General features: G+C 34.7%; 2 protein-coding genes across 3 annotated transcripts in view; both read left to right on the top strand.

The window, feature by feature from the left end:
• LOC119072243 overlaps window positions 1–13,405 on the top strand; it is a 62,163-nt gene that overhangs the window by 12,559 nt on the left and 36,199 nt on the right. The gene's annotated exons all lie outside the window — the stretch shown is intronic.
• Window positions 4,756–6,187, top strand: LOC119072262 (putative odorant receptor 71a). Its single transcript, XM_037177451.1, has 4 exons — window positions 4,756–5,550; window positions 5,617–5,716; window positions 5,782–6,045; window positions 6,102–6,187. Exons 1-4 carry the CDS (start codon window positions 4,817–4,819, stop codon window positions 6,153–6,155), a joined length of 1,152 nt encoding a protein of 383 aa, XP_037033346.1. The 5' UTR covers window positions 4,756–4,816; the 3' UTR covers window positions 6,156–6,187.

Here is a 13,405-nt window from a genome sequence, read left to right as displayed (position 1 = left end):
ACGCAAGAAACAAAAATCTTCATTTCCTCTCGACTCTCCGTTGAAAATAAAACTTTTCAGAAACGTTGTCTCATATTAAAATTTATTGTCCATTTCATTGTAATCAATTATATATTTCCCTATGTCATGATGTTACTACGCAGCAAAAAGAGTATTATCATCATCAAAACATTGTACGCCGAGTTTGAGGTCAAAAAATACAATTCTTAGAACGGAACAGGATCCTTTTGTTTACGAATTGTAATATTGAAATCGCTACATTATTGAATCATTTCCGCTTCCGAAAACATACGCACCATAAATTTAAATATTTATATCGATTCCGTTTCATTTTATTATTATTTTTTTGAGGATCAGCATTTCGAGTACTCTGCTGTGTGCACGCACTAATTATTGATATTGTAATAATTTTTTGTAATAACAATTTGTCTGACCAAGTGCAATCACATAACTGCAACATTGAATGTAATATGATCAGTTTACAATTAATAATTTTTCCAATCGACGATACAATGTCAATGGAGAATATTTGTGATCTTTTCAGAAGTCTTACTGTGGATTTACATAGCAATGTACAAGTGACAGATGCAAAATTTTACTTTTGTTCTTCGACTTTCGAACAATAGAAAAAGATTACTTACATCTGTCACTTTTACATTGCTATGTAAATCGAGCCCAAGCACAAACAAAATATTCGATTGTTTTGGGAGTACTAGGCTGGGGTGGCAACAACATTGATAGGCGGTCAGCAAGCATATGACATTCACAGAACTCTTTATTACAACAACAAACTGCTAAAAGTTTAATTTTCTAACACACTAGCATCGGTGACTAGAACAACATTTTTAAGGGCAGTGGTTACAAATTTCTGACATAAATTAGGTTTTGGATAAAGAATGGGAATTTTCCATATTCTTAGCATAGCCTCTTTTAGGAATTGATAAAAAATACAGTCGACGTCAGTGAAACCTTGACATTGATTTGCTTCAGCTGTTTTTCATCTGGTTCGCTCATTCAAGCAAAATTGCTTATACAGTGTTAAAAGAGCGTAAAAGGGAGAAGAATGGCCAGTTGCTTAACTGGTTTCGATGGGTGATGCGTCAAAATTTGCATGTAAAAGTCCAGTTAACTAGGAACAAACCAGTTAATTTAACTGAGCTCAATGGGTTTTGACATTCTCTTTTAACACTATATACGATTTTATGAGGGTGAAATAGTTATATGCACGCTTAAAACCTGTTTAAAGACGTAATTAAGTACTCTGTTTGTATGAGTGAACTAGCCGAAAAACAGCAGAAGCAAATTCTTGTCTAGATTTTGTTGACGTTGACTGTAGCTAAAATTCTCCAAATTCATAAAAATTCATAAATTTAGGAACCTTTTAACAAGTCACCACAGGGCCGTAAAATATGAATTCTAGCGCTTGGTTGAAGATGTTTTGCATAGAAGTAAAAAAACCTGATTTTTTGAACTACGACATCAGCGACTAGAACCGAATATTTAAAGGCTGTGCTAAAAAATTTATCATTGAAATTAGAACGGTTTTCCACATCACTGGCGTGGCTTAGCCCATTTTCAATAATTAAATTCTTGAAAACACTCGGAATTCTTAAAAATTACCGTCGAGTCAGTAACATTTCGATATGAATTTGCTTCTGTCTTTCAGCTAATCCACTCATAGAAACAAATGTTCTTATACAAGTGAGAGGGAGAGAGGTGAAATAGTTGCACGCACCCGGGGTGGCAAAACCCGTACAAAGACGTAATAAAGTACTTTTTGTTTGTTTGAGTAGACCAGCTGAAAAACAGCTGCAGCAAATTCATGTTTCGTTGACGCAAAAATTCTTGAAATTCTTCCAAATTTTGTGATAATTTTGAGAATTTTGACGAATTTATCCTCGAAATTTATTTCTTAAACTTCTTGAGAATTCTGAAAACATTTCGAAACTCTTAACCCTAACTGATGACATTCGCTAAATTAGGCTATGAATTTTACCGCTTGGATGAAGATGTTGTGCCTTGAAAAACTGAGCTTCTACTCTTCTACAGTGATTTCTGTGTTATTAGAGTATCTTTCCTTCCAAGACTATTGAGTCCTGCATCGTTTCATCTCCTCATTTGGCGATTAGAAATTGAAAATTACGATTTTTTTCTGCTGGAGCAGGCAATACATTCTAATTTTCGTTTCACAAACATTCATTGAAATTAGTTGTGGATTTCGGGTTTTGTTCGTTTAAAAAAAGTAAATTGTAATCGTGCACGCTTTTCAATAATAATGACACACGCACCTAAAGTTGAAAATAAACTAAATAACAGAATGATATGGAAAAAACATCATGTTTCAACGCCGGATAGTGACATTCTTGTCTGCATTTTTTTTTCGAAATATATATTTGCTTGTGCCGTAGAATATGTTTATTAAGAATTATTGCTATGTTAATGGTATACTGGATGACCTTAGTTTTTACTCTTGGTTTCAATTTCAACTTTATAGGTGCACGTATAATGATATGTACGGCGTACAGTGCGTGGTTATTTCTGACTGAAAAAGCATATTTTCGTTATACATTTACTTGTTTGGCGATATAAAAGAAGTTTTTAAAGCATTCCATATGATGGAACGGAAAAAAATCCTATCAAATCAATTATAAAATGCTGCGTGTAGAAATAGGTTCCCATACAGTTTCTTTATATAGCTTATTGGAAAGGACAACTAAAATATTTTGAATAAATTGTCGATTCAAATAATAAAAATTAGTCAAAAAAAACCCTTATAGGGTAAATGTGACGCAGGTCCTTTATCTCACTTACAAAATAACTGATATTGCTGAGGGTGACGCATTCTGCGGCTGTACGCAAAAGTTTTATCAACAAAATATTAACCCAAAAAAATTGTGAAAGAAAATTAAAAAAAAAAAGAAATTTGTGTCATATTTGGCAGATGATTCGGTTTTCTTCCGTTTGAATTCCATTCTTTCAGGACGTATTTCTCACTATTTTATCAATTTTCCTAACAGTAGTTTCCTCAACATCTCCTTAGAATTGTATATATACTGGAGCTACGCGGATAATTTGTTAAAGATTTCTTTTTTATGAAAATGAATGAAATGAAATGAAATGAACTCACACAAAAATTAACAAATAACAAACAAATCATTCAGCAACAATAGTATCAACTTCGTACGTTAATTTCAATAAGAGCACTGGCGCACATTGTTTTTCATCACGACGTAGGAAGGATGTAAACTTATTTTACATGCTTATGCACGGTAAAGTGCACTTTACATCATTGCTTGTTACAGGGAAAATGCACTTACCGTCCACAAACATGTAAAATATGTTGGCTCAATCCATTTAAAAGTGGAAAATCTTGTAGCGTGGGCAACAAATTTCTCGGTTCCTGCTAGTCCTACAACTTTTTGATGTTCTACAAAGTTGTAGGGAATAGCTAACTAAGTAACAAAACTCTGGGGCCTGTCATTTTTTTAGCTTCTAAATTTCTCGAGATATTAGTAAAAGTTCACAGCTTGGTTGCCCACGCTACCGTGGATTGAGCCTGTTACGTCACTGCTTGTAAATACTTGTTTAGGCACGTTTTCGCATGTAGCCCTTATTTTGTTCGGGCTACAACTCGCGAAATTGCCTAAAATCAATCGTCCAAACCAGATACACAAATAACTATTCACTTCGTTCGGGCTACAATATGCTAAAACGCCTAAAACCCGCTGACCAAGACAGACACGCGAATTACTATTACTTTAGTGAACACAATTGGCCGAAAAAGGCCTTCGTGCGCGCTTTACTCAGGTACAAAGCCGCTATTTTAATTCTTTTTAAATCCCAGACAGTAGCCACTGTGTTCGGGTGGCTACAGCTACAAAATAATAGTTGTTAACGTATCTGTTGTGGACGGTATATTTTAGGCAATTTCGCGAGTTGTACCCCGAAAGAAGTAAGGGCGGCAAGCGAAAGTGCTTAACTGAACCGTCCACAACAGATGCGTATACAACTTTTCATGTAAGGGGTCGAAAACCCGAAAAAATTTCTGCAAAACCCACGTTTTCAGCCCCGACACATGAAAAAACAATTTTCTCCAATCACACATTAAAAAAACATTTACAGAAAGTTTGTGGACATAAACACCACGTTAAATAAGGCACAATTTTGAATAATGAATTTGGCAATGTACGTATGATGATACAATAAGGAACAATTATGAACAATTAATTTGGCAATGTATATACGTATGACGATACAATGGGGCTGCTCACAAAGTGCGCGCGCCAAAAATGGAAAATTTCCTGTGTTCGCAGCATTGATTGTATGGACTGAGTGGTTACGTACTAGTCTTCCACCAAAACGATCCGGGCTCCATTCCGTGTCAGCCTATTCTATACGGAATTTTACTATGGATTATATATCGAATTGATATAGATAAACTTCTTAAATTTCAATCAAGCTTCATAATTTGGATAGTTGCAGTGTGTTGCAATGAATAACTCGTATGACGTAACCCAAATGCGATTTTGTGTTCATTTTGTGTCCTGCCTTCATTTAGGCGAGATATCAATTAACACCCGGCTTTTCTCAGATAGTATTTGCATACTTTGAGGCGTGGTTCGTAAGTGTGTATGTCTCCCCTTCAAGAGTATAGTTTGTGAATGGCCTCCGTCGTCGCCACGGTGGATTTATAATTTATTAAAATTTACCTAAAGCAAAGGCAATTATTGGTGTTCCACAAAGAGGTAACGAATGAGCGTTTTCAATATTCCATCAACCGTTTGCTACTTCATACACGACGCTCATAAATTCAAGGATGTATTCCGGTAAAACTCATAAGTTTATCTTTCAAATGATTTCTTTGTTTCGTCGTATCGGTCTATGGCATGGAGAAGACAGGCCTACAGCTAGGCAACTTGTGCTGAAGTCATTCTATTGCATCTACTACCTGTCTTTTGTAATTTCATTATTGGTTGGAGGATTTATAGCAGACACTGTTGATGAAAGCATTTTCTTCGCGGAAACCTCAGTTATATGCGGAGTTCTGAATATTAAGTTTTGGATGTTCCTTTGGAAGCAGCCGGAAATTGTGGTGTTGTTAGATCGGATTTGTGTTTTCAAAATTCAAATTGAAGAAGGATTCGCATTTTTCAACGACACAGTGGAAAAATATATGAAATTGCTGAAAATGGCCGTGTGTGGTACTTTGTGTACTACATTGGGATGTATAGTTGTCCCATTTGTTGGAAGTAAGAGGACATTTATTGTGAATATTGCGTTTCCATTGGATTGGAAAAGTAGTGAATTTGGGTTTTGGATGGCGTACATTTTCAATGTTACCCAATATATTATGGTGTTTCTGGCGATGGCGTTTTCCCCTATTATTTGGTATTTATTGCTGCACTGTTCATTAAGATACACAATTTTGGGAATAGAAATGAAAAACATAGGAAAAACCGCAGGTAATGTGAAAATGTCGGTTAAGGAACAACAAGCCATTTTTTATCAGGACTTAAAAGTTTCGATTGGCGGTCACCTTCATTTGAAGGGGTATGTATATCACGTATGTTAAATGCTATCTGTCGAAGGTTGATTATTTCCTAATTTTTTAATCAGAGTAATCGACGAATTGGAATCATTTTTATCAAAATTGTTGCTGTTGCAATTCGCCGCAAGTAGCCTTTGCATCTGCGGTTCAGTTTATTGCTTGGCCTTCGTATGCATGACACGAATCCGTACACCACGCTATATGTGTCATTAAAATTTTCGATTAATTTCCAGGATATAAGTTCTAATATGGTGGAGCGCTTAATTCACGTCTATTTATTTTTATACAACACTGCTGAATTGTTCATGATAACGTATTTCGGGAATGAGATTATGTTGTCGAGTGATTCTCTTTCATACAGTTTGTTTGAAAGCGAATGGATCGGGCAACCACATTCGACCCAAAAATGCATTATCATTTTTGGTGAATACTTGAAGCAATCGCATGCGATGCTAACCGATAAATTGTATCCGTTAACATTGGAAACATTTACTAGGGTAGGTGGAAGCTTTCTTGGTCTGTCGGTCTAGTCAATATTGCATTTTTATTGCAGATTTTGAATTCGTCTTACAGCATGTTCAACATTTTAAAGAGCACGAAGGAATAAAAATGGAGGAAGAAGCAGAGGATCTAACTGAGTGTTTCAATATAAATATTTTCCGACACGAAACATCTCGAGACTTCCTACATACAACCACTACATAGTTGTAGTAAAAGAATCCACGTTACTTTCACCAATGACCATAGATCAAAAAGCTGAGACATGTAGTCAGGAAAGGATTAGATGGCACACTGCAATCATTTATTAATAAATGAAAAATATTGTTCGTTGCTGTTGGACGGTTTTTTTTTGGTAGTTTGATAGTTGTGGCACGAGAGCGGAGCTAGCAGGACTGGAGTTGAATTCCAGGGCTGACCGATCCCTGAGGTCGAATATGGGTATTGCTGGTATCGATTCAGGATATGTTTGCGATGGAATTTTTGATGAAAAACCCTAAACTCTTGAATCCATATTATTCGGAGGGGAAGTTAAATTTCAGCCTGAATTTGCTTCAGCTGTTTTTCAGCTGATCCACACATACAATCAAAACTGTTTATACGGTTGAAGTTGAAGTATCGAAAATAATCCAAATCCCTCAAAAGATCCGATAGAAGTTAGAAAGTGCTAGAGGAATCATCTGTCATTCCAAATCTTAGGACCCACAATTTCCAACAAGAAACTGATCCCAAAACAACACACACCTTTCACCACATTACGATCCATATCATGCACCAAAATGTACAAAACATACAAATTGGCTTTTATATGGCATTTGTATGAAGACTTGGAAGAGCACTAGCTCCCAAGATATGGGTTGTATACAACTTTTGAAAATTCCATTCTTATTTTTTATGCCATTATTAACCTATAACCAAAATGTCAGGAAAATCTATAGAATCTATAGGAGTTGCTGGATCCAATTTTCCATCAGAACTAACTAACTAACGTAGATAATTTGAGTTATCTAAAAATACGAAAATTTTCCAAATTTTCATACAAAAATAAAGATTTTGAAATACGTTGTCTCGGTCAAATCTTAATCGTTCGTCACGTGTAATAGCTCGTTGAACTTGTATGGATGCCTAGATTCCAAATATCCAATAATATCCAATTGGAGGTCATCGGAGCCAAGGGCGAAAGTCAAAAAGTAAAAAAAAAAACATTTTTGGTAGAATAGTAGTGGACTTGCGTCACGCCCGCTTATTAACGTGTGGGCATGATAAAAAAAATCGAAATGTTGTGCAAGTTGTGTAACCAAAACATATAAAAAATGTGTCGTCTTGTACTCGCTCAGTTATTTCTTCTTCTTTTTAACTTCGAAAGTTATTGCAAGTATTTTAATCCTGCTCGGCGCCGTCTTAACAACAACTATTTTCGATTTTTAGTTTTTATTTTGTGATGCATTTAGCATCTCCATACTTTTCCCGTTAAATCTTTTCGATCATGACATTTTAATGATCTGAACGCATAAAAAAAATGTTGTCGTTACGCCAGTGCCCGTCGCCTTCGAAGATAAGCAGCTGTAGCGTAATAGCTATTTTCATGACTAGGTAGTAAATGGGACTGTTTTGCGCACAAGATGTGAAGCCCAAAACAATCCAACTTCCTACAGTGTTAGAAACAAGATTTAATGGACTGTCAAAATCACCTTAAAAAGAACTAAATGAAGAATTACTCAAACTTAAACATCAACATGTTAGGGCGCAAATATATGTTCGTAGAAAATCCTCTGTCAGTCGAAAGAAAATCCTTTGAAAACTAGAAAATCCTTTCATCAGAACCTCAAAATAGAAGAACTCTTCAGAATATTTTCCAGAATTTTCACAAATTTTCACGATTTTCTTCAGCTTTTCGCAAAAATTCATGAAAATTTGAGAAGATCCGATAAAACATTGCACTGAATTCTAAGAAAATCCTTGGAATTTCAAGAAAATCTTCAAAACTTAAAAGGAAAATCCTTAAAAATCCAGCAAAAACAGTATATCCAGTAAATCATTGAAAATCCTCAGAGTATTGTCTTTTTGAAAATACTTTGCTAACGAAATTTACAAATATCTATACCTCGATATATACCGATACCGATTATCATGGTTATTGACAATACCGATATGTATCTATACTCAACGGTATTGCGGAATTTTATCGGTAATTCTTAGAGATTTTAAAGCTTTTTTGGAACTTTTGAAAGTTTGCAAGAATTTTAAGAATTAAATTCTTAAAATTCAAAAATTTAAGATTTTTTAGTAATTTTTACGAATTTGTAAGAATTTGTAAGAATTTGTAAGAATTTAAGAATTAAAATTTCGAATAATAAGTGTCGTTCACTTGTCACTTGCGCAAATAAACAAATATCGAAATAATCCGTGTGCAAATTGACAGTTCAGAATTACTATGCTCAAATCTAACCTTAATAAGTTACCGAAAGATGGTAACTGGTAACCAATTATGAATATTTTGACATTACAGTAGATAAATGCATTTATTGATTGGACGTAAACTAGTTGTATTTTGTTCGAAAATTATTTGACTTTAATTTCATCGGATTTAGGCTACGATTTGTAAATATTTTTGCTTTTTTGTCTGGTTTTAATTAATTAATTGCAATAAAATGAATGAATGATATCAATTCTACTTAGGTGCTCACTTTTAAATTAATTCAAAATATTTCAATTTTTTTTTATCCATCCATCGTGTCAGCTGAATCCGTCCAAAGCATTCACACATTGGTCATTTTATTGATCCACTTTTCGCGTTAAGTTGCTGAGATATTTTTATTAAATTAAAAACTCTTCGCAATAAAATATTTGTTTTGTAAATGGCATTGAAAGATACGTTAAACGTAATTAATCATCTGACATCCGTTACTGAATTATGATACACATTTTTGTAAGAAAAATAATTTACAAAATAAAAAAACTTTTCTGTGTTACACTCTGGATGTGAATTCAAAGAAGGATTTTATTATTCGTGTTTGCATGAAATTACTATATGGCGATATATTTATAGTCGTTTTTGGCATTCAAACGGAACGCATAAGATTATATACTGTGTTACGTATGGATAGCGAAACTATCATTAACCCGGTACGAAGTCTAGGGCTAATTGGTTGAATGTTCCGTTTGTAACTCTTGCAATTACGAGTAGAGCATAAGGGTTTGTCCATGCCTAGTGATACTGCTACCAAGCGATAATTTTTAATTGACCTTCAAGTATGGCTGGGATCGGGCTCGGGTTGACCTGTTTCAATTCAGATTGACCCAAACCGGATTTCAGACCGAATCTGAACTAAGGTTTCTGATTCGAGCCGAACTTGTTCAGAACCTGAAATTTTAGATTTCGAGATCAACCCGAATCCGACCCGAACTTGAGCTGGCTCGATCCGCATCTGAACCTTTACTTTCAGGTTTGACCCGAACCTGAACTTGACCTTTCGAGTTTGACCCGAACCTGACATTTTCAGGTTGAGTCAGGTCGGGTTCGAGTAATACGCAAAATTTCGGGTTAAACCGACCCAATCCGACTCCGACGAATAATTTCGGATAATACGTCCCATTCCGTAAGCAATTTTTAAAGTTCTGAAAGGATTCGATTTAATGGGTTCAGAGGTATGGTCGAAAAGGCTCCATTTCAGATGGATTTTCAAAGTTCTTCGCACATATCTACGGATGAATTAGCACGAAAAACATACCTGATAAAGATCTTAACGACACACCTTTTAGTTGGTGAAAAGAAAGTTCATAAAAATTGGTTCACTGATTCATGAGCTAGAGAGGATTTATCGGAACTCATGTGTCAATCTTATGCGGTTCTCAGCTTTATTTATTGAAGTTTACCATTAGAGAATTGGTTACAATGGGAAGTTGTGAAGGTATAAAAACGGTCTGCCGGGCGCTTGGTACACTATCAGGTAGATTTTACGGCACCGACAGTAGGCAAACATTTCACACGCTTAGAAACCTTTAGAAAACTAGGTATACGAATCGCATTATTTGTATCGAGGCTTAAATCAGCGACTATTATTGGTAAATTCACTTACCGAGGTTTACTGAAAATTTACTGAATTTACCGACAAATTTTGAGTTTTCGTTAAATTTTGGAAGATTTCGTTAAGTTTTGGTAAATTTCGGTAAATGAATTTACCAATATCAGCCCTCGTTTACATACGGATATTCGTACGGGCATAATGTCGCAGCGATCTGGTATATACGCTTTCAACGGGTTACAGTTTTATTTATTTATGTGAATTACTTACGTATTCGGTATACTAATAATTCAACGATACGAGCGCGAAATATTGGCAAACATTCAAAATAGATTCTCAAAGCATTCATTATGCGCATTCACTATGTACCATAACATACAGATACAAAAAAAAAAACTCGCACACGCAATAATGTAAACTATAATGTGATTTACTAAGTTTTATAAACGACAAGCGATAAAAAAGCGTAGCATCTGAAATTCGGATCGAAATAAATTTAGATTGCGCCGTGTTGTCTCGGAATTAATTACGCCATTTAGCTTGTAAGTGGATGTTAGATCATAAGATAATAAATGACGACCGCGCGCACTCTGTTTCTAATTTTCCATTTAAATCATTACCATTAAACGATTAGCGTTTGTGTGTTTGTCTAAAATTCCATTTCACAAAAAGCTTCGTTTTCATAGATACTGCTGGTTGGAATGCATCAAACGGTAATAAGAAATGTTTTGACATGGCATTTGAGCTGGGGAATCTTTACGGTCGTCAATAATTTAATTCAAATACGCTTTTCGCTGATTTCATTTGGAAAATATAAATTCCACGTTTTGGGATTCGGCCAAGAATTCACGGGCACCCACTGCTTCCGTAAACAAAATGAAAACGTTTCACCAGTCAGACGGACGTAATTATTTGTATAGAAATAAAACATCGGCTCAACGAAAAGCCAACTCATTTCATTATTCTGTTTTTGTATAAAATGTTACAATACTCGTATATGCTGCAGATGTCATACAGGAGAGGGATTACGGCATCAGCTCTCTTTGCTCTATTCTATCTTAACTCTACCAATAGAGTAGGATTCACTATTTTACTGAAAGAAGCAATAAAATGACGTCGTATAAACACCTCGCTACCGTACAACGCGAAACTTAGAGAGGCGAATTTGAAAGAGAATTTCATATATTTTCTCTCACAAAATAGCCGTCAGCGGTCAGTTCTTCAATCAGTCCTATTTTTTTCTTGGAGATAAGAGTTTGAGAGAACGTTTGAGGCTATCGTTTCATCATATCCTCTTTTAAGACTCTTATCGCCAAACCGATGTAGGGCCGATTGAAAAACTTATTACTGTTTCAGAGTCCTGACGTGATAGCAATGTATTTGACCAAAATCTGTCGAGTAACAAATTAATTATTTTTCTGTCGACATTGGCTTTGTCGCAGCGACATCTTTCAGCGAAATAGTGAATTGTACTCTATCGGTAGAGTTGGGATAAAATTGAGAAAAGAGAACTGATACTGCGCCGAAATCCCTCTTCAGATAAGCCGAGTGAGAACGTCTCCATTACAACTAGAATTATCTCTACACATTTCGGGCTTCTTATTAATTTATTTGCTAATACCTGTAATTCCTTATTGCCCTCTGTCTCGATTTTTGTTTTAAAGAAATTTTTATTTCGTTTATTGTTTGTGTGCAAGAATAAATAAATATTACCGGGGAGATTAAGCACACACTTGAAGATTAAAACCGAGAAGTTATTTTCCATCGGCTTGGTACACACCATTCATTGCTTTCTCAACTCAAATAACAGTTTGATAATTTCGTAATAATTCTGTTGGTTACAAATGGATTATAGCAAAATGATATTGTTGTTATTTCATGTTATTTTTTCTCGTGTTGTATTTACATTTCTCTTACAGACGAAGAGAAAAAAAAACGTTTCATGAAAGATTAAGATGCTAATTCACATTACAATAATATAAATTATGATATTGCGCGCGGCACAAATAACGTACGTGTTGTGCAACGTGGAGAATTAAAGAAGAATGGATTTGATTATTCCATTGGGCTTTTGTTTCAAAGTTTCACAATTAAACTAAAATAGATTGCTGCTTTGTATTCTGGTTTCATTGAAATGTTGGTTTCATTTCAATTGAGAAAAAATTCCGATAAAAAATTCCGAGCAAAAACTATCAAATCAATCGATATCCATCAATTGAATTTTCTTTCACTTAAACTTTGGTCTAAAATTAATTGAGATAATAGACCACCATGGAGAGCATTGAGAAATTCATTTTTTATCGATAAAGATAAGATGACGAAAGGTCGCTAAATAAAGCAGAGCGACACAGTAACGCCGAGTTTGGGGGACGCTTGATCACCCATGAAATGAAATGTCATTTTTAACATTTCATTGCAGAGTAGCAACCAAAATCGATTTCTAACAGTGAATTTGGTTAGGTGAAGCTCAGAAAAACAACCTTGGGAAGTTCAGAAAAAAATACCTCTCTCTAATGGAAAAACCCAAAGACTACGCGACGCCTCTGACCGACATTCATAAATCCTGTTAGCTATTTAGAGAGACAGTAGATTAGATTTGTCAAAAATTAGGAAAAAAAAGAAAGTTTGACCTGAAAGCTTAGGTCGGTTATTTAATTAAATTGACCTGAACCTGGCTTATTTTAAAGAAATTTAATTGTGAAAAATCTAAAAGTTCCGAAAAAATTCTGAATTTTTTTGCCGGATTTTTTTGAAAGAATTTTTGAATTTTTTAGAATTTACATTCTCTAAATTAGACCTGAAGCTGTTCTTGTTCGAATCTATCAGGGCAGGTAATCCGATTACTAACATTCGGATTTCAGATCAATTCATGTGAGTCAAAAATAGTTGTGGAATGGTTGCAATTTTGGGTACGTTTCACATGAAGCAGCTAAAAAGATGCGAAATCAACGAATTGGGAATTCTGAAAATTCTGAATAAATCTGAAAAAGTTCCAAATAATTCAGACATTCAGATTCGGATTTTTGTGATAATTATTCTGATTTTTTTCGAATTATCCGAATTACAATTCGAAATAATAAGCCCTGGTCTTTAGTAGAAGTTTTGGAATGGAGGTAACCTTTCTGGTAGTGATAAAACTTCCTTGGGTTCAGGTGTTCCTACATTTTCATAAAAATTCCGAAACTTCACAGTTGGAAATCAACAAAATTTATAGAAGATGTTCAACTAATTTCGGTAAATTCATTTACTGAATTTACTCAAATTTAAGATTTACTGAAAATAATAAAAAAAAATCCGAATTGCATTTTCGATGAATTCAGTAAATTTTCAATGA

The sequence above is a fragment of the Bradysia coprophila genome (assembly GCF_014529535.1).
Source record: "Bradysia coprophila strain Holo2 chromosome IV unlocalized genomic scaffold, BU_Bcop_v1 contig_81, whole genome shotgun sequence".
Taxonomy (NCBI): Eukaryota; Metazoa; Arthropoda; class Insecta; order Diptera; family Sciaridae; genus Bradysia; species Bradysia coprophila.
Note: the sequence above shows the minus strand (reverse complement) of the source record. Positions and strands in the feature narration are given on the sequence as shown.